The sequence below is a fragment of the Phyllopteryx taeniolatus genome, chromosome 5 (assembly GCF_024500385.1).
Source record: "Phyllopteryx taeniolatus isolate TA_2022b chromosome 5, UOR_Ptae_1.2, whole genome shotgun sequence".
NCBI classification, from domain to species: domain Eukaryota; kingdom Metazoa; phylum Chordata; class Actinopteri; order Syngnathiformes; family Syngnathidae; genus Phyllopteryx; species Phyllopteryx taeniolatus.
In genome coordinates, this window is record NC_084506.1 from 17124066 (window position 1) to 17148559 (window position 24494).

General features: G+C 41.4%; 1 protein-coding gene across 8 annotated transcripts in view; it reads right to left on the bottom strand.

Annotated features, from left to right (window-relative positions):
- sema3d (sema domain, immunoglobulin domain (Ig), short basic domain, secreted, (semaphorin) 3D) overlaps nucleotides 1-24233 on the bottom strand; it is an 81779-nt gene extending 57546 nt beyond the window's left edge. For 4 of the 8 annotated variants that reach the window (XR_009788507.1, XR_009788506.1, XM_061773234.1 and 1 more), the window contains exons 1-5: nucleotides 10065-10669; nucleotides 9710-9954; nucleotides 3171-3334; nucleotides 390-452; nucleotides 185-301 (exon numbers count right to left, since the gene is read on the bottom strand). Coding sequence is in view for 3 of the 8 variants with exons in the window: in XM_061773234.1 (XP_061629218.1) it covers nucleotides 185-301; nucleotides 390-452; nucleotides 3171-3334; nucleotides 9710-9954; nucleotides 10065-10096 (621 nt within the window). In the remaining 5 variants the exon portion in view is untranslated. Of the gene's footprint in view, nucleotides 1-184; nucleotides 302-389; nucleotides 453-3170; nucleotides 3335-9709; nucleotides 9955-10064; nucleotides 10670-23951 lie in introns of those variants that run through there. The other 4 variants (XR_009788505.1, XM_061773233.1, XR_009788509.1 and 1 more) reach the window with 3 other exon arrangements.
- Nucleotides 24234-24494: the final 261 nt, after the last annotated feature.

Genomic DNA, 24494 nt, shown 5'->3' on the forward strand with positions numbered 1-24494 from the left:
CAACCACTGTACCAAAGAAGCAATAAACAAGAGTCAATACAAAGAGCAGGATGAGCTGCTTGACCATAAATGCACGATCCACACAGAAGTATAAATTTAATTGGCAAGAAGCATTCTTACAGAGAAATAAGCTACCCAACACACATTTCTGAACTTTGCAGGTATTCCCTGCATTATTTTTTACCTGTCTGGAGCCAGTGATTTCAACAAAGGCACAGCTGGGGTTGAAGGCTCCTGTCCCACAGGCGTAGACATGCGTCAAGTTGTAGTTGTGGAGCACCCTCACGAAGTTGGCACACTCCTGCCGGGACGGGGCAGAAAAACATTCTCAGTAATGCACAGATCAGTGAGATATTTTGAAATAAGCAAGAAATCCTGGATTGACTTACATTTGAATTTTTGCCTGCCAGTTTGCATACTTCCACTCGGTCTCGAGGTGCAGGCCAGTGAATCTGGTGAGGGACAACAAAGCTACTTTAGCATATGATGAGTTCAAGGGCAAAAGCCAACAGGCAGAATTTAGACCAAAAAAAAAAAAAGTGACCTGCCTACTAGCGGACTGTCTTTTTGTTGTTGCATTTTCCTACTTACTATTGAATTCAAAATATTCACATCACTGGCAAGTCTTACTTCATATTTCAACCCTATTTAATGTGTTTAAAAACAACAACAATGTTTTTAGATCATAACTGTATTATCACGGGATAAATCTTGTCATAATAAAAGATGACTTTCTGCCTCCTGTCGTGGCACAACATGAGTGGAATTTTGCGCTTTTACTCTAGCGTGGTAAGCTATCACCTCCGTGTGCGGTTGCAATAAATCAGACGTCGCACAACATACGCTTTCCCTTCGGCGCACCTCGCTGTGTTCACACATGTGTTATAACAGGCTTATGTGCTTAGCGTGTTGCCTCCCCCCTGAAGCCTACCAAGGGGAGCTATCGCCAAACGTTTTCATCGGGCTCGTACAGGCATGCAAACATACCTCCTTCAATGTTAAAACATCTCATGAGTCAAAATGCCGGCGAGGAATTCATACAGAAAAGAGGCGTAAGCCCGTCAAAGAATCTAATAGGAACCAAGATCAATACCCTTGCTTTACTCCATCACATGAGAATCTTATAACAGCTTTAGAACCACACACCTCTGAAAAAGAAGATGGAAACACCTGGAATGCTCACAATGTGCTTTAACATCTTTTCGGTAGGTCTCAATTTACAGAGAGACAGAGTGGTCCCTAAAGGGCCCGAATATGTTCCTTGTAGTGCTAATCTCCCCAGCATCGGTATCAGTGACCAGAGAGGCAACACTTGGGGAGCAGGACGAAGAGTTAAAACAACCAGATAAGAATCAAATAAACACACGGCCGCTCCACTCGCAGGTCAACCTGGGCGGCATTAACACTGAAACATATGGAGAATGCATGTGTGTGTTTGTGTAGAAGTGGTTGTCAAATGGGTATTTATTGAATGTATATGATTTTGTGTTTACATATAATAACCCATAGCCGACAGTCACTTTCAGTAAGCTGTTGAAACAATACTGAGCACATTTCAGTGTAGCCATGTACTGTATACACTGGAACAGAAAGCAGGAATCAATCAGTCCAAACGTAACATAACATGTTAGGGTTTAAATGTCAGGACATGAGACGTTAACTTGCTGTCCTTAATCATGCGTGCTTGTCATAGACAGATGTTATTAAGACCTTGACAGTGACCACAAGCAAGGGTTTTGCATTTCGGAGAATTGGATGATTCCAGTATTCATGGTTCCAGACTTGCCCCACTAAAATTTGAGACAGTGTGCGACCAGTAAATTTCCTCTGCTCTTCTGCTCTACACTTCAGCACAGTTGTTACCGATAATAAACGAGCTGGTTTGCTCGAAAAAAAAAAAAGAAAGGCGGCAAACGCTAAAGAAGAGGGCGGGTCAATGTGTGTACGCGCAGTGGGCAAATGACCACTGTGATTGGCTGATGTGTGAAGAGGCAGTTCTTAATCGCGCAAATCTACCTGTTTCACATAACTCTTGCAAACAATGAACAATGGCGTACAGGACTGTCGGTGCTTTATTTATTTTTTTGTCTCCCCAGTAAAATTAGTGTGCCAGAGGAGAAAAATCCTGATAATACGTCAGAAATATCGAAATACTATTTTTTGGGATGAGTGGCTGTGCGATTTCACCTGGCTGACATTTCAGGAAGACAAACCCAATGAGCTGCAATTTTGCCTACGACACCCACAACACGAAATTTGCTGATAATACTGGCACTAAAATCTTTTACATTTTTACTATTTACGCTGTTTAACTTGTTTATCATGTTTATGTTGGGTCAAAACTTGCACAATAAAGTGTAAATTAAATGGACATGGATCGTTTCGGCCGGCACGGTGGACGACTGGTTAGCACGTCTACCTCACAGTTCTGAGGACCGGGGTTCAAATCCCGGCCCCACCTGCATGTTGCATGTTCTCCCCGTACCTGGGTGGGTTTTCTCCGGGCACTCCGGTTTCCTCCCACATTCCAAAAACATGTGTGGTAGGTTGATTGAAGACTCTAAATTGCCCATAGGTGTGAATGTGAGTGCGAATGGTTGTTTGTTTCGATGTGCCCTGCGATTGGCTGGCGACTGGTTCAGGGTGTACCCCGCCTCCCACCCGAAGATGGCTGGGATAGGCTCCAGCAGCCTGCGACCCTAGTGAAGAGAAGCGGTAACGAAAATGGATGGATGGATGGATGGATGGATCGTTTCGTTCTGTCCTGCATCTTCTGTAGGACCTTCTTTTTAGCAATCCCCAAAACATGCATGTTAGGGTCCCATTGAAGACTCTAAATTGTCCATATGTGTGAGTGCACATGGTTGTTTGTTCATATGTACCATATGATTGACTGGTGACCAGACTAGTGTTCACCCCGCCACTCGCCCAAAGTTAGCTCACCTGCGACCGTAATGAGGCCAAGTGCTATCGAAAGTGGATGGATAGACCTTCTTTGAGTGGGTGTAGAAGTTCTTACAGCTACTCCAAACACTTATGCATCGGCCCAAACAAACTGTCAACCCTGGCAAACGGCCTGCATAGCTTGTAATGTTAAATATTGCTGAGAGAATCATCTTTGCTACCACATTGGCACTCATTCATATTCACATTCCCCTACTGTTGTGTACCTTTCTGGGACCTATGGCCAGGTTGTCGGGGTCAAGCAGGTAGATGTGATCCCTGGCTCCCAGCAGAAGATGACCCCTCTCCTCATCCAGCAGCAGGGAGTGGGACAGGAGGCCATCGGAGGGACCCAAAAACAAGGAAACGCTGCCTGCTTGCAGCAGCTCTGCTTGAGAGAAATGGCAAAAACACAGACAAATGACAGATTCGTTCCACGTTGTGTGGAAAAATGTGGACGTGAAGTCTCTACACAAATATTTCAGCAGGATATTGCTTGGATTCTTTCTCAGCGGAGCAAAATCCCCAAAACAAGCACTGGATTTCCTCTTCTCGAGAGAAACGTGTCTTGGCTTGAAGTGAAACGGTCTAATCCTATGTGGTTCAAGACCGTCACTGAGAAACCGGATCGAAAAAAAAAGATACAACAGCAAAGAGTCTGCTATGCCTGTGGGTGTGTTTATGGATATCTGTATCAGGGTATTTTCACAGCCTGTTCATTGACCATGAAGACATCTCTCAAGTCAAGGATTTACATTCCCAGTGTGCAGATTGAGCGAAGAAAAGCAAATGCGTCATCTCAAGCCATCTGTACCGTAAACTGATAAGAGGCTAAAGTAACTCCAGCTATCTTGACCATCTTGTATCAGATATCATTCATTATCCATCAAAATCTTGCCCTGATGAGCTGTGAAAGGAAGAATTTTGACAAATTAGACCAGTAGATCCCTGCCAAGGAACACCTGTCGATGTCCGTAAGACGAGTGAACTGATCTGGATTGTGTCTCCACAGTGGCGTGTGTCGGGAGGCATGTCAGAAGCTACGTAGAAAGTACGATATCGACATGGTAAACAAAAGAAAGTAATGTTAGGACTTCAAGAATTTTCCATTCTTCTTGGAATGCATCCATTTACTGTATTACAAGACGTCAATCAAACCTTCGAGAAGAAAAGGTCAGGTTTTATGTTGCCCCCATGACCTGACCTCAGATAAGCGGAAGCAGATGGATGGATGGATAGATGATGGTTTTGTGTTTTTCCTCATCCCATTCCCATTGTTGTGTCTAAATAACAGTTCTTTGTTGACCAATTAACAGTCTAAGCTCCCTTCTGTAGGCATTATTCCACCGCAATTAAACGAAACTGTACTTTTTGTCTGAAACAGAGCTTCATATAAAGTTGTACTTCGATTGACAAGTTTAATTTGTTAACTTGTTTAAAAAGTTCATGCGCAGGTTTCCACTTTTTGCCTTCCATATACCTTGTTGTTGCACCTACGTTAAGCCTCCAAAGCTGGGAAATCCAAGGATAACTTTGATGGGCAGTGTGAAAGTAGCTTTCGACAACAAGCAAAATACTATCTGGCTTTAACAATGGAAAATAAAGTTTGAGGCAGTTGTTCATTGAGACTATAGATTGCTGACATGGGACATATACCCAATGATCTAATGCTTAACTTGCCTTAGAAAGTCTTTTTAGAATCAGTGAAATTGTGGATATAAGTTTTCCTTAAGGATTTTACAAAGGAGACCAGTAGAATGGTGACAATGAAGAGTACAGTAGCTGCTGATCTATTCCTCAACCTGACTAAAGCGGTAGACATTTACCGACAATTGGGCCAATTATTTTATTTTTCCTCTCTTACAATTCAAATCGGCAAAGAATTGATTACCAGATGTCTATGAAAGATTATACTAAGTGATAAAATAATAATAGTAAAACAATGAAATACAACTTACAATAAAATACAAAAATGCAATAAAACAATAATAAAAACTTCAATATTTCCAATGGCAAAACCTTGTGTGTCATGGGTTGTACCACAGACTCTGCGACATGCAAATGAATGATAGCCATTTAAGAAGCGACCTAAAGACAGTGCTGTTGAAGGACATAAATGGAGGACCAACTGCTTGTGTTTAAAGTTTGTATAACCTGTCTCACAAGTAATTCACCACAATAAAAATGACAGAGAACTGACTACCAGCACAATGAAATTACCAGATATTCTTCCATCTGTCTTTTCTACTACTTTTTTGTATAATTTAATTTTTTTTATTTTACAGCAGTCTGAATGCCCCGTGGCATCATGTGTCCTTGTCTGAAATGGGTGTGGGTGTACCTCACTTTCGAAAGTAATGCTTTTTCCTCCAGACGTCCCTAAAGGTTTTTACAGACAATCTGTTCAAGAAATTACAAATGAAGTGAATCAAGGGCAAGATGATGATGAACAAATGGAAGGATGCTCTATGACAGGTTTATTCAGGTTACCATGGAGATGAATGCTGACTATGCTCTCAGTGCAGTGTCCTTTATGGCAGTCTGAGGAAAACTCTCATCTTCCAGTGCATCAGTGCAGAACCGTGCCTTGGATAAACTTTGGCTCACTGTGTGGGGAGTCCTGTGGGAGTCACTCTGAAAGGATTGACACTGTGATTACCCTCTTGGTGTGAAGGATTGGAGAGGTTACTAACCTTCAATATTTGAACTTCTCTGTCTCATCCAGTCCTCACAATCCATCTTAATACCTCCTCCTAAGCATAAACCCTCGCACACACAACCACACATTCACAAAAGCAGCGCCACTTGTTCATATCTGTCACCCCCACACACCTCACACTCCTGGCAAAGGAGGGAGATTAGGCCCGCTCACACCATCGGCGAGTGCTAATCTGTTCTGTAAACATGCAGCACAGCGAGTCCTTTTAAAACAGCCTGCCTCCTTAGGACCGTGTTGCACACCTTTCCCAAAGGAATGACAACCTCCTTCAGCAGCCAGCAACTTTTCATTTGGCTCCACTTGCAAGGCATTCACACACACCTTAAGTAAGACATCAGCAAACTGGCGTAGACAGTGTTGATAAACCAAATGTTTTTTGTACACCCATCTGCTGTTGTTATTAAAGTCAGCCAACTAAGCATTTGTACCAGGCATAGCATTTAATTTGAATCCCAACAACGTTGTCTCAGTGCGTAACTTTCTTACATTGACTCGCAAGCACGAGGAAAACATGCAAACTATTAACTGAGGTGAGTGTTAGACCCAGAAACTCAGTTCTTGGAGACAGACATGCTACCCACTAGCTCACTGTGCTTCCCTAGTGAAGTCATAATCTTCTGTTTCCCAAGTTTTCCCCCATTTTTTCTTTTTTCTTTTTCTTTTTTTGGGGGATGAGCATTCTACCAAAGTTCCTGGTAAAGGCATTCATTGTGTGTACTTCTTCCTCCCTCAGTTTGATTAAGGCTTGTCTCCATACAAGTTTGGCATAGGTTTTACGGACAGATGCCCTTCCCGGCTCCGACTTTCCTTATTGATCCGTGTTTGGGACCTGCAATTAGTCGGTCTGGCTTGCTCCCATCCGCAAAGGCCAGGTTACCCAAGTAAAGTAAATATAAAAGTAGATATTTATGTTATATATACAACAATCAAATGAGTAGCAGTAAATACAGCAATAACAGAGCCTGCCTTCTTGACGACGTATTCTTACACCACTGCGTAAACTAGTGCATTGCACTCTGTTCTTAACCTTGAAAATGTCGTACGTCATAAACCAAGGATCCCTTGTAACATCAAGCTACTCAGAAGTAAGTATGGAGCACAACATTTTTAAGGTTGATAGTCAGCTAATTTTGTGAGCAATGTGCACCTGCAATTAACCATGAAGATGACTGGAAAAGGTCACCCGTGACTCTGCCGTTGTTTGAGGTCCGTGAACCAGGGACGATTCTGCTGCTTTGATCACTTTCCTTCAGTGAAGGAGAGTTTTCATGGGACGTTAGCTCCAATGTGATGTTTGAAGAATGTGCAGCGATGAGACGAAGATGTGTCCACTGTCTGACAGAGATAACCAAACATGGAAGTTCTTTCTACTGTCGCAAACTCTGTGGTCTAAAAGGGTATTCCCCTGAGTACAAAAACAGCTGAGCACATGGAAAACAGAGAAAAAGGATGCCAAAATACTGAAGAGTGAACATTCAGATTCTGATTCTGTCATAATGGCTTGGGAAGAGAAACATGAAAGATCTACTGCGGTTTTAAAGACTACCTTAACTGCTGAGTAAACACTACACAGCGCAATCATAATTCCCACAGCTACTTGCATTTTATTTATGGTAGACACTCAGGACATAAATATGGATCTATTTGCAGCCACGTAGGCTTTTGGAAGCCTTTGACCAGGGGAGAGCTCTGTGCATTGGGTCAGCCTCGGTTTACTTTCAGGTTGCTGTGGGGATTCTGTTTTATGAGCGGGACTGAAGGTAACTTGTGTGGTTTCTGTCGGTGATACATAGCGTGAGCGATAAAAAGACTTTGAAGTAACGCTTGTGCTTCAGTCTGAAATGAATAATAAGGCAAGCCATCATTTGGCTTTACCCTGGTGGCTCAAAGCTAATACCCATGGAGAACACAGCAGCAGAAAATGGCTGATATTCACTCAACAGACCAAACCAGACTGCTTTAAACCAGGAAATTGGACTTGCTGACAAATAGCACTGCTCCACATTTCACTACAGAATATGGTCTCAGTACTGTCAAGTGACAAATTATAGGAAAGCAAACAAAGTATCTTGGAAACCAGCCACTGAAGCAACTTTAGACAAGGCCAGTACTATATTGGTGAGGTTAGCACCATTATTCCTTCCTCCGATGTTAGAGGTGGTGACTTTTACAGCTCGGAAACATACTTGTACATTTTTCACCCACGATAAATTACAAAAAAGTCCAAGTTAGCCTTAAGAGCTATATTAGTTTAGACCAAAAGTGGGCAACGTAAGGCCCCTGGGCCACAAACAGCCAGCTCCGTTCTTCAATCTAGCCCACGAAGCATTTACACGATCAAAAAAAAAAATCATTCATTGCATTCATTTAGCTTTTTTACCTAAAATTTGTTAATTAAAATATATTCATTTTTATTTATTTTGCATTTACTTTGTCTTGTTAGATAATGGGTTTAATGATTCATTGTAAATAATAAAATAACAAATACAGTCGTGTCTTGAGATACGTTTAATGGGACCTGTCAAATCATCTTTCACCATTGAAATTATTGTAAATGCCATTAATCTGTTCCAGCCTCCCCCTCCCCCCCCCAAAAAAAAAAAATTGTAATGTCTTTTTTCGTGCGATTTGGTCACCAGGGGGCAGTACAATACAGTCAATGTAATTTGTTAGCCCGTCGATGGAAAATGTCAAACTCATGGCCCGCGGGCCAAATGTGGCCCGCCATGTCATTTTATGTGGCCCGCGGGATCTTGAAAGGTCTTAAAATAAATCAATTGAGCAGTTTACACGTATATTCACCATCAACTACATTTCCCATAATACATCGTTGCCTTACAAATTGCCGCCAGTGATGGTATCTTACCATTAGGTGGTAGTGTACCCGCATCAGTGTAAACCAGGGGTTTTATAAGTGACTCGAGAAGCGTCTACAAATGATCCCAAAATGTCATGGAAGCGAAAAATGTATTCAGATAGAACGCTTTTTCAACATAGATTGGAAAACGAATGAATATTTTTCTTTTGCTGTTTCCACGGGCCTCTGTATTCATGCAGACACGTTTTTACAGTATTCACTATTCGCACATTTCTCATTAGCAGGTGGTATTTCCTTTGCTCTTCATACCAGACCGATTTGTATTTCTAAAAGGCTAACTCTGTCACCAATGTTCTGAGTAGTGCAAAATTGTCAAGCATAGTCATAACTTGGGTTTGGAGGTATTCTTCTTAATTTACTTAAATAGTTTGATGGTTGATTGATGAACAACGCGAGTTTCTTAGGATTCATGTTATAATACCAGGGCAGTAAGTAATAATAAATAGTTATTTAACAATATGTTGAGGAGCATAGTTGAATTTATTTCTATTTTTAGTCTTTCTAATTTTTTTTATTTATTTCTTCTAACTGGCCCTTCAACGGCATCGATAATGCCAATATGGCCCTTGGTGAAAATGAGTTTGACATCCCTGGTCTATGGCATTTTGCATTGTCTTTTCACATTAGGCCAGCGGAAGGCAAAGTTGTGTGGTATTTTTAAACACCCAACGTGTAATTGTCTTTGTTTTATATTTAGTTTGACAGTAAATAAACAGTTTGATGTATGTTTTTGGAAGAATTGTTCAGAATCTGCCAAACTGCTGCTTGTTGTGAAGTGAGTTGAGTTCACTGACTTCACAGCACTCGTATCTTGAATTTCTGCGAGCACTTGTATCACAAGACACCACGCGATTAGAAAATACAATTCAACAATGCATTCAACAATTTTTTGTAGTTTAATTCCTTTTTCATACAGAGAGGGAGATGCATACAGCCTACTATTCTGTCAATCCTACAGAAAAAGGGCATTTTAGTTTCTCCGTCATGCAGCATCTGTAGTCGCTTAGAACATACAATCGGAAATGAGAAGGCCAAAAAATAAATTAATGTAATAATAATAGGGGAAGGTTAATCATACATTGCGGTAAGCACTGAAAGGTTGTAAATAGTGGCCACAGAAGATCAACACCCGAAATCATCATACAAATCAACAGTGTGACAACCCTTACCTCTCTGGCTCAGTTTGACGCGAGGGACACTTTGTTTGATGCTCACTCCAAACGGGATGATGGCCAAGAACATCAATCCCACTAATGGGACTCCTGAATGGGATAGCGCTCTAATCCTGCTGTCTTTCCTGCCATAATTGCTGCCAGACATGCAGCGCCGATTCCCATCTGCATTTGGACTTGGATGACTAGAGCCTTCTTTCGTCATGGCGCGTGGACGGGTCTGCTTTCCCCTCTGTGCTGCCCTGGAGAGAGACCAGTGCATAGGATGAAGCCAGGGAGGAGCAATCATAAGAGTGTGTACGTGTATGTGTGGGAGTCTATTCTAAGTCCAGTGCAGGATATGTACACACACTTTTGTTTGTGACCATTGAGCGGCTTCACCATGGAGCCCTGCAGGCATGTCGCCCTCTCTCCTCAACCGTCCTACCTCGCAGCTCTTCCCTTTTGTGTTGCCTTTAAACCTGTTTGCTCACAACAGAGGTCAGCCACACAAAATAAGTTACACTCCGCTGTCTCCTCCTACATCTTCTTTTCACCCAGATTTAATCCTTGGCCTAATGATACTTGGCAAAGGTTCCAAGCGCTCACCGATGACTCTGTCAGTTCGTCCTTTATGCCCTGTTAAAAAATGGCCCTTGTCCTGTATGGGACTTAAAGAGGCCTCCGGGACATGAACATTAGTTCACACTCAGGGATGAGTGAGATGTATGAATTGGCAGCCATGGGAACACTCGCAGGCTTTTTATCACGAAAGGGCCAAGGACAATTCCGTGAACATGGGGTGATGTGGAAAAAACTGTTTTTGTGATTCTCTGAAGTAGGGATGGGCATGATTAATCGATGATTGAGTAACCGTATAGAAAGTCACAGAATATCTGGGAATCGGGTGGAACCAAAAACTTACAATTAAAATTCACTCTCACATGTAAAGAACAGACTAAAACATTGATATTTATACAGTACCAGTACAAAACTAATTTACCCCTACAGTGTAGGAACCAGCTAGTCGAAGCAGTCTTTCGATGAGTTTTAGATTATGGTCACGTTATCTGTAGACATGCCTCTGTCTTCACACTAAAAGCACTGGACTGCTTTTCACTCTCCACTTAGATTCAGCTACTCCACCCATCACTGCACTTTTTATCAGAAACTGGGATGGGCACTTTTATCTGTACAGCAAGATATGCATTGGCTCATCTTTATAAATCTTGAAAGGCTTCAGCACTTTATTGAAGTCACTCATTCACACAGTTGTTATCGTGCCCCATTTCAATAATAAGATCAAGTACTACAGTAGCTTGCTTTTGAATGTTTGCGCCGTTGTTTCTTTTTTTTGTACCATGTCCTCTTCACATCATTGAAAATAAGGACTTGCCCTGAGTGTTCTTTCCAGAATTAAATTAAGGCTTGAAATGAAATGTGTGTAAAAAAATTTTTGGGTGGAAATACTTTGCTTTCTTTTGCCATACACAGTAGGTGCAGGGACATTTCTTTACACAACTCCAGAGTACCAGGTAGTTAGCGGGGTAAAGCGTAAAAAAACGGCACTTTTAAAAGAGAATAATTGGGTGATGTGTTGGGGACTCCAAAAATACAGTAAATACATTTCACAAGGATACATATAAAATTTGGTTAAGTTTTTTTTCAGGCTTGTTCTGGCCCGCAAACTGATTTATATGTTAAAAGAATAATAAAGATATTTGCAGTGATGAACTGAAATTTCCCTGAAAGATGGACATTTGCTAATTGCATGACTTACAGGGCACTAGTTCAACGGTGAGCATAAAAGTAGAGAAGGAGGGTAAATCATTCATTCATGATTACTCATGTGATTGAATTAAGTGATGTACTAAAAATGAGCAACATACTGCAGTAATCAACATGGTTTGAAGCAGTCTGGATCAACATACAGTCTGACTTCTGATGTTTATTGTTATATGTGGAAGCTGTATTCTTAACAGTCATTGCCTCCTCAACTTTATTGTTGCCAGAGCTAAGTTTCAGCAACAAGTGTTATTCAAGCGATACATTTCACATTACTGCTCAATCATTAGTTCTATGCTATGGGAAATTCCATATCCACCACTCCAACTGCCACCCTCCGTAAGAGCAATTGTTTCCCACTTCAACGAGGAAGTGATATATTCCAGCTACAGATTGCATCTGTTGAATGTATTGAATTACCACATTTAATTACACACCAGCCGGGTTGATCAAACCTGCGTTCCGGCTCATTTGACAGCCATCTGAACCACGAATTAACCTGACAAACAATGAAGTGCTTCATGAACCTCGAGCATACCCTTGTCCTCCCCCTTCAGCCCTTCGCTGCTACATCTCCTTGATTTCACACACCTTCCCTCTCTTGTAAGATAATTAGCCTCTCACTGACCGCGGGAACAAAGTCAAGCCAAACAAATAACGGCGACGTAGCAAGCACGCCGCTTCCGCTTGGAGTCATTGAGAGTATTCTTCTCAGTCTTCTTATGTCAAACTCATTACAAAGGTGATGATGACATTCAGAGCACATTCATTCATTCATTCATTCACACCCACACACAATGATTACAATGTCCAATGGCATGTTGGCAAGAGTATCCATTCCCCCACTTGACTTTTTATTTATTTTCCATGTTCTGCTTTGCGTCGTGGTGTTTGAAAGTTGAGTCGGTTACATTGAACAAGGGCTATGATATCAGGCGCGCTGTCGCAATAAACCAGAGAGGATTAGACACAGATAAACAAACTGTTTAGTTTAAATGACAAATTGAGGCATCTGTTCTGTGCCTGATGGATGGCCAATCAGCGAAGTGGTTGTGTAAGTGTGATAGACAGCGGCATTTCAATTGAACGTCTTTGCACTGAAAATTGTTTGTAAAATGTATTCTTCTAAACTCTGGGACTAAAAAAAAATCTGCTTTGTGACTATCTGTCAAGAACACATCTGCAGGCTGTCAAGTGCTATTTAGCCAATGAGAGGCCTGAAAACGCAAGGAAGGGAGCACATTCTGATGCTCCAACATAGTGAGAGATAAGTTCTATATTTACGCTATATGTACAGTATGCGAACATTTTTTCCAAGTATATTTAAAGTGAGAGTGCAACTTCATGAGACATTTGAAGTTGAAATAAAGACACAAACTGTCTATCCTGTTTTCATGGTACCAAAACACTTTTAGGATGTTGATAAAGGGCCAAAACTCGTAGAACAATGTTTTTAAGACCAACTCATGTTTGCATAGACACGGCCTTGGACTTTTCAGTTTTGTCCAAACCAAAGAAAAGACATAGGACTGATTGTGGAACTGTCCAAAGAGGTGGTATTTTTGTAAAAAAAAAAAAAAAAAAAAAAACAATCTGTAAAAGGTGTTTGAAAACTGGGCCCAGCAGAAAGCCAAACCCCCCCCCCCACACACACACACACACACACACACACAAATTAAGGGATCACTGCAAAGTTTCAGTTTCTCTGGTTTTGCTATTTTCAGGTATGTTTGAGTGAAACTCAGCATTTTTGTTTAAGTCTATAAACTACTGAAGATATAAGTCACAGATACAAATACAGGTACCGGTATTTTCATTTCATTTGCAGGAAATAAAAAATGGTCTAAATGCTATGATAAAAGTGAGAAGAATGGTAGAGTTAATGGTTTCTTCCACGGGCCACGCTCTCACCCCTTTCCACTGAGTTTTCTGGAAATTGGGCAGCTCGAAGCAGACTCAAATGTAAAAGTGCAATGATCGAGAATCAAACGCTGGTCAATCGTTAAAAATTTCTTGGACCAAGTACTTAACCTTTGTCCTTTCCACATCCACCTCACAGTCAAAAGTCCTGGGTTTGAATTTTGACTGTTGACTTTCAATTGGTCTTTGCATTCTCCCTGTTCTTGCATGTATTTATTCTAAAAAAATGTTCACGATTTCTTTGGTTTCCTCCCACAGTCCAAAAACAAACCTAATTGTCCATGGCTGTGAATGTGAGTGTCAGTGTTTTTCTGCCTATGTGTGAGCTACCGGTTCACCCATGATGGTAGAAAACAGATAGATGGATGGACATACTTCGATGCCTTAGATCAGGGGTGTCAAACTCATTTTTGTCACAGGCCACATCGTAGTTATGACTTCCCTCGGAGGGCCGCTACAACTGTGAGCCCATATAAATGAAAGATAACCTCATATACTGTAATTACATACAGTATACACAACACATTGATGAATAACCAGTTTTGAAATCAGAAGCCTATAAAAACATGTTTTTTTTCGACTATTACATTTCTTTTCAAAGTGGGATTGGTAACAAAAAAAATGCTTACAGATATCTCAATGGTTTTACACCAGAACACAATGAACAATTTTGATTTGAAACAATCGGCACCAGTGTACATTCGGGTGGCAGAACGCGAGTGATTACCGCTGACCTGAACTGAAAACAGTGACTAAACTTGTTGTCTTTGTAGTATAGCCGCCAGATGTGCTCCCAAGTTTATTAGGTTGTTTTTTTTGTGTTTTTTTTTTAATCTAAAAAAAATCTAAATTATTCCAGCGGAGCCTGTGGATGAGGAGGATAAAAGGAGGGTATGTCGTAAATAGTTGTGCAAAACTGCCTACAGGCGGAGTAGCCACTGCCTAGAGGCGGAGTAGCCACTTCAAAAGGGACAACCTAAGAAAAAATATTTTATCACAGGTATGTACAAAATGTTTGGTTGGCTTGTCATTGAGTAATTTATCAAAACACAATGGCAAGCCTGCTAGCTAACGTCAGCGCTATCCATTTCAGCGTTAAGAGCACGTCTGTACCATTAATCCAAGCAACAGAAAAATCAATTAGATCCCTCAATGAACGTGTCAACTATGTCTGAGTTTCCGCCACGTGTATTTTTGAATCAACATACCTGTTGAAGTGTGCATTATGGCTAGTGTTGCAATATAGCTCACGGAACATCTTCTTTTCCACTGAAACTTCACACGTTCTATTTATGGCGCAAGGTAAAGAAGAAGGCTAAAATCATCATGCAAGCCATTTCCACTGTTATCAATGGTCAAATGACATGGAAGGGTTTGTTAACTTGCAGTGCAATCGCTTGGGATTTCAACAAATCCTAACTTGATTCAATAAAGCCAGTGTCACAAAAATAGGGTAGCAGCCTAGACGTTGGGCCTCACACAAAGGTGCGCAAAAAGCTCTCTGACGTAATTTGGCAGGAAAAGACACAGTCTATCCAGCTTGACAGTCAATAAAATAGATGAAGAGTGACAGCAGGGGTAGAGAAGCACACAGCTCTGTGCCATGCGAGTTAAACAAATTCAAGTGTTTCCTGGCAGCTCCGGCCTGGAGTCCCCCATGTTGTCTTTGGCAGAGCGGCCTGCGTACGGGCAGTGGGAGCGGGGGTAAACAAACCTGACGACATCCGTGGCAGATTTAATGCCAGACGTCGGAGCGGTGCCTCCTTATAATGCAGACATGGGCAAAGTATAGTGGCAGTCTTCATCTACAACTAAAAAAACAACACACACACACACACACACTGCAAGGTATCGGTTTCTCTGGTTTTGATATTTTCAGGTATGTGTGAGTAAAACTCAGCATTTTAGTTTAATTCTACAAACTACTGAACATATAAGTCACAGATACAAATACATTCATTCATTCATTCATCTTACGTTCCATGTACTGGTATTTTCATTTTCATTATTTGCAGGAAATAAAAAATGGTCAAAATGCTATAATACGTCCATTGTCTTTTAGTCTCTTAATTTTTTTTCAGAGCTGCTGTATATTTAGTGACTTTTCCAAACCGTCCAGCTACTTTTTTTTGCTTTTTTGTTTTAAAGTGACAATGCCAACAGTGGTTGGCATTGCCTTCCCACATTGGAGCGAAAAGGGAGATTTGCCCTGATGAATTAAGAAGTCACAACTGGGAATAACTCACGATATGAGTTAGCAGTTAATGTTCAAAATGTCATCATACATTAAAAAATTAGGGAAAACACACTGCACATTGTCGACATATTTTTTTGTGTGAATGTTGACTAACTCATTACCTGCCAGGTGTTTTTAAAGCAGTTCATATCAGTCCCAGATTTCCAGTTGTTTTAGAGCATTTTGACCAATCTTTCAAGACCTGCGGAATATTTCCGTAACAACATTAGCACCAAGCATACCAAAAAGAAAGATTCAATCTGTTTTTCACCAGAAAAAAATAGTTTATAAATGTTTCCATTCTTTAGTATTCAGCAGTGGAACAACACGCCGTGAGCGACGCTGACTCACTGCATAGCTTGAGTTTCTCATGATCACGACTGCCATCTGCGACACATTTGTCTATTTATACAATACATATACCGGTATTTACTCTGTTCGAGTCTCCGGTGTCTAAACCCGTCCAACTTGTAACGTGTTTTGCATTTCTTTCCCTCATAATCAACACTGCAAGCCTAGATTCACCCCTAAACTATAGCTTCAACTCAGAAGTTTAAATCGAAAGTGATGCAACACTGCCATCAATAGAAATCTGTTGATCATTACAGTGATTTACAAGCCTGAACAAGACCCTCTTCCACACTTACCCGTTGAAAAATTTAATTAAGGAAGACGTCTGTGGATGTAAATCGTTGGATTCCAGCTGCCGACAATAAAGTCCATGGCGGTGAATTAGTTAAAACGAGACAATTTACGGCTTTGTATCAATACATTAAATTAATATGTATCACATTTGAAGTCAGCATGCTGGCATCGCCCTTGACAACCATTCCAGTTTCGCACATGAGAATTTAAAATGAATTGCCCACCCGTTGTAACATGTCACATTCTCCAGTTTACCGTACCATCAACAAGGCGAGGGGCCTTCCCCCGGCCGTCGGTCCGTTCACAATTATCCCAAAATGTAGCCAAAGTCGTTAAAAGTAGCCAAACTTTTTTGAAGGACATTTCCCGGCACAGGTTGTCAAATAGCAGATGGCAGCGAAGCGGTGTGGCCATGGGAATTCTCACACGCAGACCACCCCTAATGAGGCAGTTAGCGACAACCCAGGTGCCCCGTGGCGGACGGCCATTATAAAATCCCTCCATTTCGCCATGACAAGGTGCATTAGCCGGGCTATTTGTCAAGTCCCGGCCGCTGAGCAGACGGAACAACGTGGATAATTGTTCCTAACTCTTGAGACGTTCTTTGTTTTTCTTGGCAATGGTCAGTCACCCCGTTTTTTTGTTGTTGTTATTGTTTTGTTTTCTTTTTGGTAACCTTGCGTTTAAGCATGCAACTCCCCTGTGAGTCGGTGTGAGTTCATGTCTCAGTGAAAACACAAGGCCTCCACCGGGCCACACAACTGGTGTTTTCATTTTAAAACTAGAGATGAGAAGTCTTACACTTTTACATACTTTTACTTACACCTACATGTTGTTTTTTTCCAGCTGTAAATTGAAGTGTATCCTTCAGTAACAAGGGACAGGTTAATTTTAGTTTTGAAAGGTGGGCTCACTTTTCATAACTTGCTTTTTGTATTCCCTGAAAAACATCTCAAAGTGGATTAGTACAACTAATAGAGAAGAAAGTGTTCAGGGTTTTACATCATACCCTGGTATCAAGTCCCATTTCTAAAGGCTAAAGAGAGAGTGAAAAAGCCAACATCGTAAGAGAACGAAAGGTGCTAAGACAGATCGATCACGAGTCTCGCAAGATTGCTGACACTGTTTCTAATCAAAACTGATAAAATGCTAACATGAAAGCAGTTGGTATGCTAACATATGACAAGAACAAGGCGCTAAGGGAGATCACTGAGGCTTTTACATCTTCCCTGGAGTCAGGTACTAATTTGAATGAGAATTGGGAAAAATGCTGTTGATGTGGAAACAACACAACAGCAACCCGAGTACAAAAGGCACTGAGGCAGATCGTGTAAGTCTTTGAGTCTGGTACAACTTTCCATGAAAATTGACAAAATGCTAACATACTGAATGTTGGTATGCTAATATACAGCAAGATAGAGGCCTAACTACAAAAGGTGCTACGGCAGATGGGTAAAAATATTACGCCATGCCCTTCTAGTCAGGAACTATATTTTTAAAAAACGAACAAAATGTTAACAGGCCGCACGGTGATCGACTTGTTAGCACATCTGCCTCACAGTTCTGAGGACCCGGATTCAAATCCGGCCTCGCCTGTGTGGAGTTTGCATGTTCTCCTCGGTACTCTGGTTTCATAGCACAACCCAAAAACATGCATGGTAGGTTGCGTGAAGACTCAAAATTGCTCATAGGTGTGAATGTGAGTGCAAATAGTTGTTTGTCTATATGTGACCTGCGATTGGCTGGTGACCAGTTCTTGCCCAGAGTGAGCTGAGATAGCCGCCAGCACACCCGCGACCCTACCGAGGATAAGCGTTACGGAAAATGGATGGAAATGTTAACATGCGAGAAGTTGATATGCTAATGAATAATGAATAATTTGAGTAAAAACAAAAGTGCATAGGCGGGTCAAACACAATTTAACATCATGCCCTGGAGTCAGCTACTATTTCTCATAAAACTAGCAAAATGCTTACATGCTAGGATTTGATATGCTAACATAAAACAACATTTCTTATGTATAAAGCTATATAGCGACCTGAGTACATATCTGTAGAGTGCTCAGGCTGACTGATAAGGATTTTTCAATGTTATTAATATAATTCCGTGTAGCCAGGTATTATTTCTAATCAAAACAAAATGCCAACATGCTAACATATAGCAAGATAGTCGACAAGTCCACAAGACTGCTTTTGTACACTACGTTCCGACACATGCTTTCTACAACTATTTACTGTCTCCTTTTGATAGCCAATGTGAAGCATGTGACGGTCACGGAGATCAAAACCTCACTCCACGCAATCATACAAAAAACATTTTGGCAACATTGATGACTATGTTTGCTCATTTTGTACCACAGTGATTGGTTTTCTCTGGCTGAAACATCAAGGCAGCACGCATAATGTCATTTATTTGAGAAGTTAACCTCAAACACGACTTGCGTGCGTGCATATGTTTGCCAGGACACGCCATCTGTCTGGTTTTCTCTAATCAGCGTGAATGAAAACTACATTGCCCAAATAATTACAATGTGTGGACATGTCAATGTCAGACGATCTTTGAAGTCGCCCGCAATGTGTAATGTAGTGAAACACATTGCAGTAGATAAGGCCATCGAGCACTTTTCCATGGAAAGTGCAACAGGTCACATGGCCATTAGGGAAGTTTGAATTTCACACTGCTTTTTTACCTTCTTTTAAAAACTATAAATCATAATTGCACAGGCTCTTTTGATCATGGACTGATTTTTCTTTTTTGGGGTGGGGGGGATTTATGAAGCACACTCACGGTGTTGCATGTTTTGCATCACTTATTTCATTACATCACTTGGGAAAAATAAAAAAAAGACCTCACAGGACAAGTTGTGTCCAAAATCAAAGAATGCCCCCATGAGAGTACGTTCCAGTTGAATTCCTTCTGTTATGGAAGGGAAAACAAGTTTTCAAGCAGCACCAAGGAACACTGATAGAATTCCAAACCTCCACGCTCCAGCCTGTCTACGTTTATCGCCCCTCTCGCTATTGGTTAAAGCAAAATACACACAAACGGATTTTTAACATCTTAAGCGATTTTTCAAAGGTGAGAGACCCCACACTCGTGTGTTGACCACACACTTATGGATTTACGATCGTAAATATTGAGCAGGTTCGACATTTACGATTGTTGACCCTGACCGTTTTGCATGGAAATTGTGGGGGAAACAACACCCTCAACACACACAACACCACAGGATACTCGCTCAGGATAATCTTTAAAGACATCTGACAATCAAGCCTTTGCTGACTTTGATTGCAAAAGAATAAAAATGCTAATATTTGACCCGATTGTTGGTATGTGTCTACCCTCCTTAAGAATTTCTGATCCTAAATGTTGAACAGGTTTAACATATAAGATTGTTAGCTGTTTTCCTAGTGGATGGGGTGGAAACATCATTCTTAACACACACATCACAGGCTGATCTTTCAGAGACATTCGTCCGGTCCTTCACTGACTTTGATCACAAGGGCATAAAAATGGTCAGATTTGACCCGATTGTCGGTATGCGTGTACCTCGTCTAAGGATTTGCGATACTAAACAAGTGTGATATCAAACAGCCCAGACTGTTTTGTGTGCAGATCCGGCAGGAAAAATCACTCTTAACAGACCTCAGACCACAGGATATTCGCTCAGGATAATCTTTCGGAGACATCTGAAAATCAGGCCTCTGCCGACTTTTATCACAAGGGAGTAAAAGTGCTAAAATTTGGACAGATTGTCCGTACTTGTGTACTGTGCTTTAATCAGAAAACAGTGAATACTTCAGCCAACACACCAAAACGGTTTAGTCTCGCGTGGCTTTGTTAAAAAATCGCATTGCGTATCATGTGGCACTTTAATCCATAACTCTTTGTCTATGCGAGGCGGGCTGGATATGAAAGTGATACAGTGTCGGGTCAGCAACTGCGAGCTCCAATAGAAATATGGAAGGTTACTGGATCTGGTGTTTATCACAAGAGGTACGACCAACCCAAAGTGGAAACAAAGTTGTATTGAAAACACAGACGCCACGGCCGCGTAACCGAGACGGGGATGAATATGCCAAAAGGCTTTGTCCATGCGGGACAACAAAACAAGTAACACTACACACGCCGAGCAGGCCGTGACCCCGGCCGCGCCGCGCTGAATTTGTATGAGCACGCATGTACGAGCATATGGGCGTAACCTAATCCCGTCCTGAGGTGGGCAGATGGGAGCAGCGAGGCATGAAAGTGCGATGTGACAGCTCTAAGTGCTCTCACTTGTCTGACGATAGCCCAGAGGATAACAGAGCAACACCAGCGTAAGATAGACAAGCACCGGCTCCTTCTATTGTCCTTTTGGTCCGAGGCTGTACCCGCAATGGATATTTTTACATGTGGTTTGCACACTGCATTTTAGAGATTTAGGGTTGGGACTTTTTGAGAACAGAAACTGTTTGCATGGAGAGGATCATTCAGGATATACAGTAGGTTTGAAAAACAAATTATGGTATTAAAAGTAATATTGATTTTGCATTATTAAATACAGTCACGTATGTACACACTGTATGTGTATGTGAGGTGCAGGTATTATTTTTGTGCACCTGTACTCGAGGTTCGCCAACCTCATGTTCTACTCTAGTATCTGTGACTTTGAGTGTGTATGGGGAAATGTTGCTTCGCCATTTTTTGTAAATCGAATTCATCCACCCATCCATTTTCTACACCGCTTATCTTCACTAGGGTTGTGGGCTGCTGGAGCCTATCCCAGCTATCTTCGGGCGGGAGACGGGGTACACCCTGAACCGGTCGCCAGTCAATCGCAGGGCACATAGAAACAAGCAACCATTCGCACTCACATTCACACATACGGGCAATTTAGAGTCTTCAATCAACCTACCACGCATGTTTTTGGCATGTTTTTGTTCTCCCCACCCAGGCACGGGGAGAACAAGCAAACTCCACACAGGCGGGGCCTGGATTTGAACGCCGGGCCCCAGAACTGTGAGGCAGATGTGCTAACCAGTCGATTGATTTCACCGTCCCGGCATGAATCGAATTATTCAAGTTATTTGATTCATCATTGTAGGCGTGTCTGGCACTTTGAAATCGTATTATTTTAATTGATGCAAACAGTTGAAGGAAATTTAGTGGTGGTCTGGTGCTCATGTGAAAGATCAAGATTAATTATTTCCCTCCCAGAGTCCTCTGTTTCTCTTCCACCTTTGTTTTTATTGTTAATAACTTTTCCATGTCTACAGTTGAGGATTATACAGTGCTTCACATCCTGGGAATGTTTTCACCAGACCAAACTGGTAGTTTTAACCCCAGTTGTGTGAAGGGAAAACATTTTTTTTTTGCATGTGGCCTCAGAAAGGTGCATCCTGAACTATTTTTTTCCACAGGAGTAGGCCAGTGCAACCTAGACAGAATGTCTGGCTGCGAGCAATTGGCACCTCATCACTGTGGACTCTGCAAACTTCACAATTGCCGTACATGTGTCCTGTGTACAACGAGGCTAGACTCTTGGGACACCGTGGTTGCGTGGAACCCATTGTGCTGTAGGCCAAACTGAAGGAATCATAATCGCTTATGACAAGAGCCAGCTCCTCTTTCCCATTCCAGAACTCTAATAGAAAGTGGATTAGGACAGAGCATGTTGTTACCTGTCAACACGTCCTCATTTTAGACTATACGGGCGCCATGCGGGGACGACCCCAGTGATGATGTCATTTTTGGAATCATCTTTCTCTTGGCAACTTGTCAAAAGCCCTCAAACGTATCTTTAGAAATTCACATTCTGCCCCCCCGCGCCAACCTCAAGCTCCTCTTAGGGGAGTTGCAGAAAAGCTCGGGGAGTGAACTGTGTTGAGAGCGCGGCGTTCAGACAAAAGCCACTAAAAAGCCTCTCTTTTGCTTTTGTGTGCTACTGCACGGTAAATATTCAACACTTGCTCCTCGCAAAACGAAATGTTTGACACACGGTGACTGTAAGCAGTATTTTGGGGGCGGATGAAGCCCTGCGCAATCGTAAAAAAGCAAAAACAAAATCTAAACGCGCTGTCACTTCAAGATTCAAGGTGTTTATTGTCATGTGCACCATAAAAAAAGTAGACAGGCAATGAAATTCTTACTTGCATGCTTCCCTTCACGAGTATAGAAAAGGTAAACAAAAAAGGTTTAAAAAAAAAAAGCAAAACAGACAAAAAAGGATACTTAACAGACTTCTCACGTATTTCTACACATAACTCTTAGCAATGTGAAAAAGAATATGGAATGTTGATGTGAGTCATCAGACTGGATTTACACTGTAGGTCCAAGTGCCCATTTCTGATTTTAATAATATATTTAGTCATGGTAAACAAGAATGCACAAATAATAACAATATTAAACATTGCGTTTAGTTGGACTGGGTTTACCCCTCCCCCACCCTATTGATTTAAATGAGGGTAACCTCCACTGCGCTGGCCACCGTCTGCAATTATTTATCTTATTTAATGACGACCACACCTCAAATGCAGCATATTTACATCTTATTTAATAGTCTATGCTTTCTCTGTAAATTACATTGTGTTTCGGTGCAGTCACTTTGGCAGATGGCCGATATGTTTTGGGTTTTTATCCTCATTTTGGAAGAGGCCTGATCCCGTGTGTTTTGTTTTTGTTTTTGTTTTTTTGTTTTGTTTTTTCCATATCGCACTGATCCCACTGTGTGTGTGTGTGTTCTGTTGTCACGGAATACCCCAAAACATTATGTAATTTACTCTTCTTCTTTGTCATTTTTCATTTTAAGTGGTGCTCTCTGGCGGAATAATTCTAACGTGGTGGACCAAGTAAACAGCATGTTAATTAAATTATACATGTCAAATTATACATATGTACATGAATTTGAATGATTATCAGTTTTTCAAAGAAGCCCAGTGAGATGGCGAATATTCGGGTATAGAAAGATGAATTTGAAATTTCTCATTCTTTTTCAAAATGATAACTCTTCCTGAAAAGAACCTAGATTAACGGACTTCACGACTCTAGGATCATCTCTGACTTGGATCTGTGGTGGTGGCCTAATAGAAATCATCAAGAATTAACCCTTTTATACGAAATCTGTGTTGTTGTTGTTGAGTTCTGGATCAAAACACAAATCATACGAGTAAAACCTTTATCCCAAACACACAGAAAGTTTTGTTGTTGTTGATTTTTGGATAAAACAATAAACACATTGGTAAGACTTTTAATCCGAAACACAAAAAATGATTTTGTTGTTGTTGTTGTTGTTGAGTTTTTGACAAAAAAATATATAAAGCACATTTGGGTTACCTTTTTTCCCCCTAAACACACAAAAATGTATCTTGAGTTCGTGATAAAAACACATCATTAACACTTTCATCCAAAACACAAAGAAACTCACAGGAATTGTTCACAAGCAACACTGCTGACCAAAAAAAATGTTTATGAGCATCATTAAGTCATGTTTGACTCTTTAAAAGTTGATTGAAACAACTTCGAGCAGTTTGTTAAAAACAATCATGTTAGCTGGGAATGAAAAATGATAATTACTTCTTGAAAGTCATTCTGAGCTTGTGGGGGGGGGGGGGGGGGACAATAAAATGCAGTAAAATGTGCTTATTTCTCCAACTACACTTCCATTAGAATTACATCATCAAGGTTGCATCTTACCTGCGCTCAACTTTGCCTCTCTCACATGCGATACACGGCCGTCCGTGTCACACCTGAACGCCCCTCCACTCTGCTCGCTCCCCTTGCCTGCAAGTCAAAATTGCAAAAAAGAAACGAAACAGCAGCAGCGACAGTTGACACTCCTTCCTCTCTACTCCAAACACACACAAGCGATGCCGTCTGATACGGTGAGCACTTTTCAGCAAAATGTGTCTGCTCCCCTTGAATCCAGCGCTCTTGAACTCTCAGTGCACTCCGAGCGTGTGTTTGCGTGTGTGTGCATGTGTTTGCATGTGTGTGTTGGACTGCAGGCTCGCCCCTTGAGGGACAGACCACTCACTTCTAATTGGGCCCCTAAAGTCAGTGGGAGGGGCCCCTCAGCATCTGTCTAGAGGAAGATGAATAGATAATCTATTCCAGCCCAACAAAAAACACTAAGTCTCACAAAAGTCCCGCAATATTTGCTGGAATCTCACTGTGATATTTTGTGAGGTCTCATGACATTTGCTGAAGTCTCCCAAGATTTGCTGCAATCTCATAAGA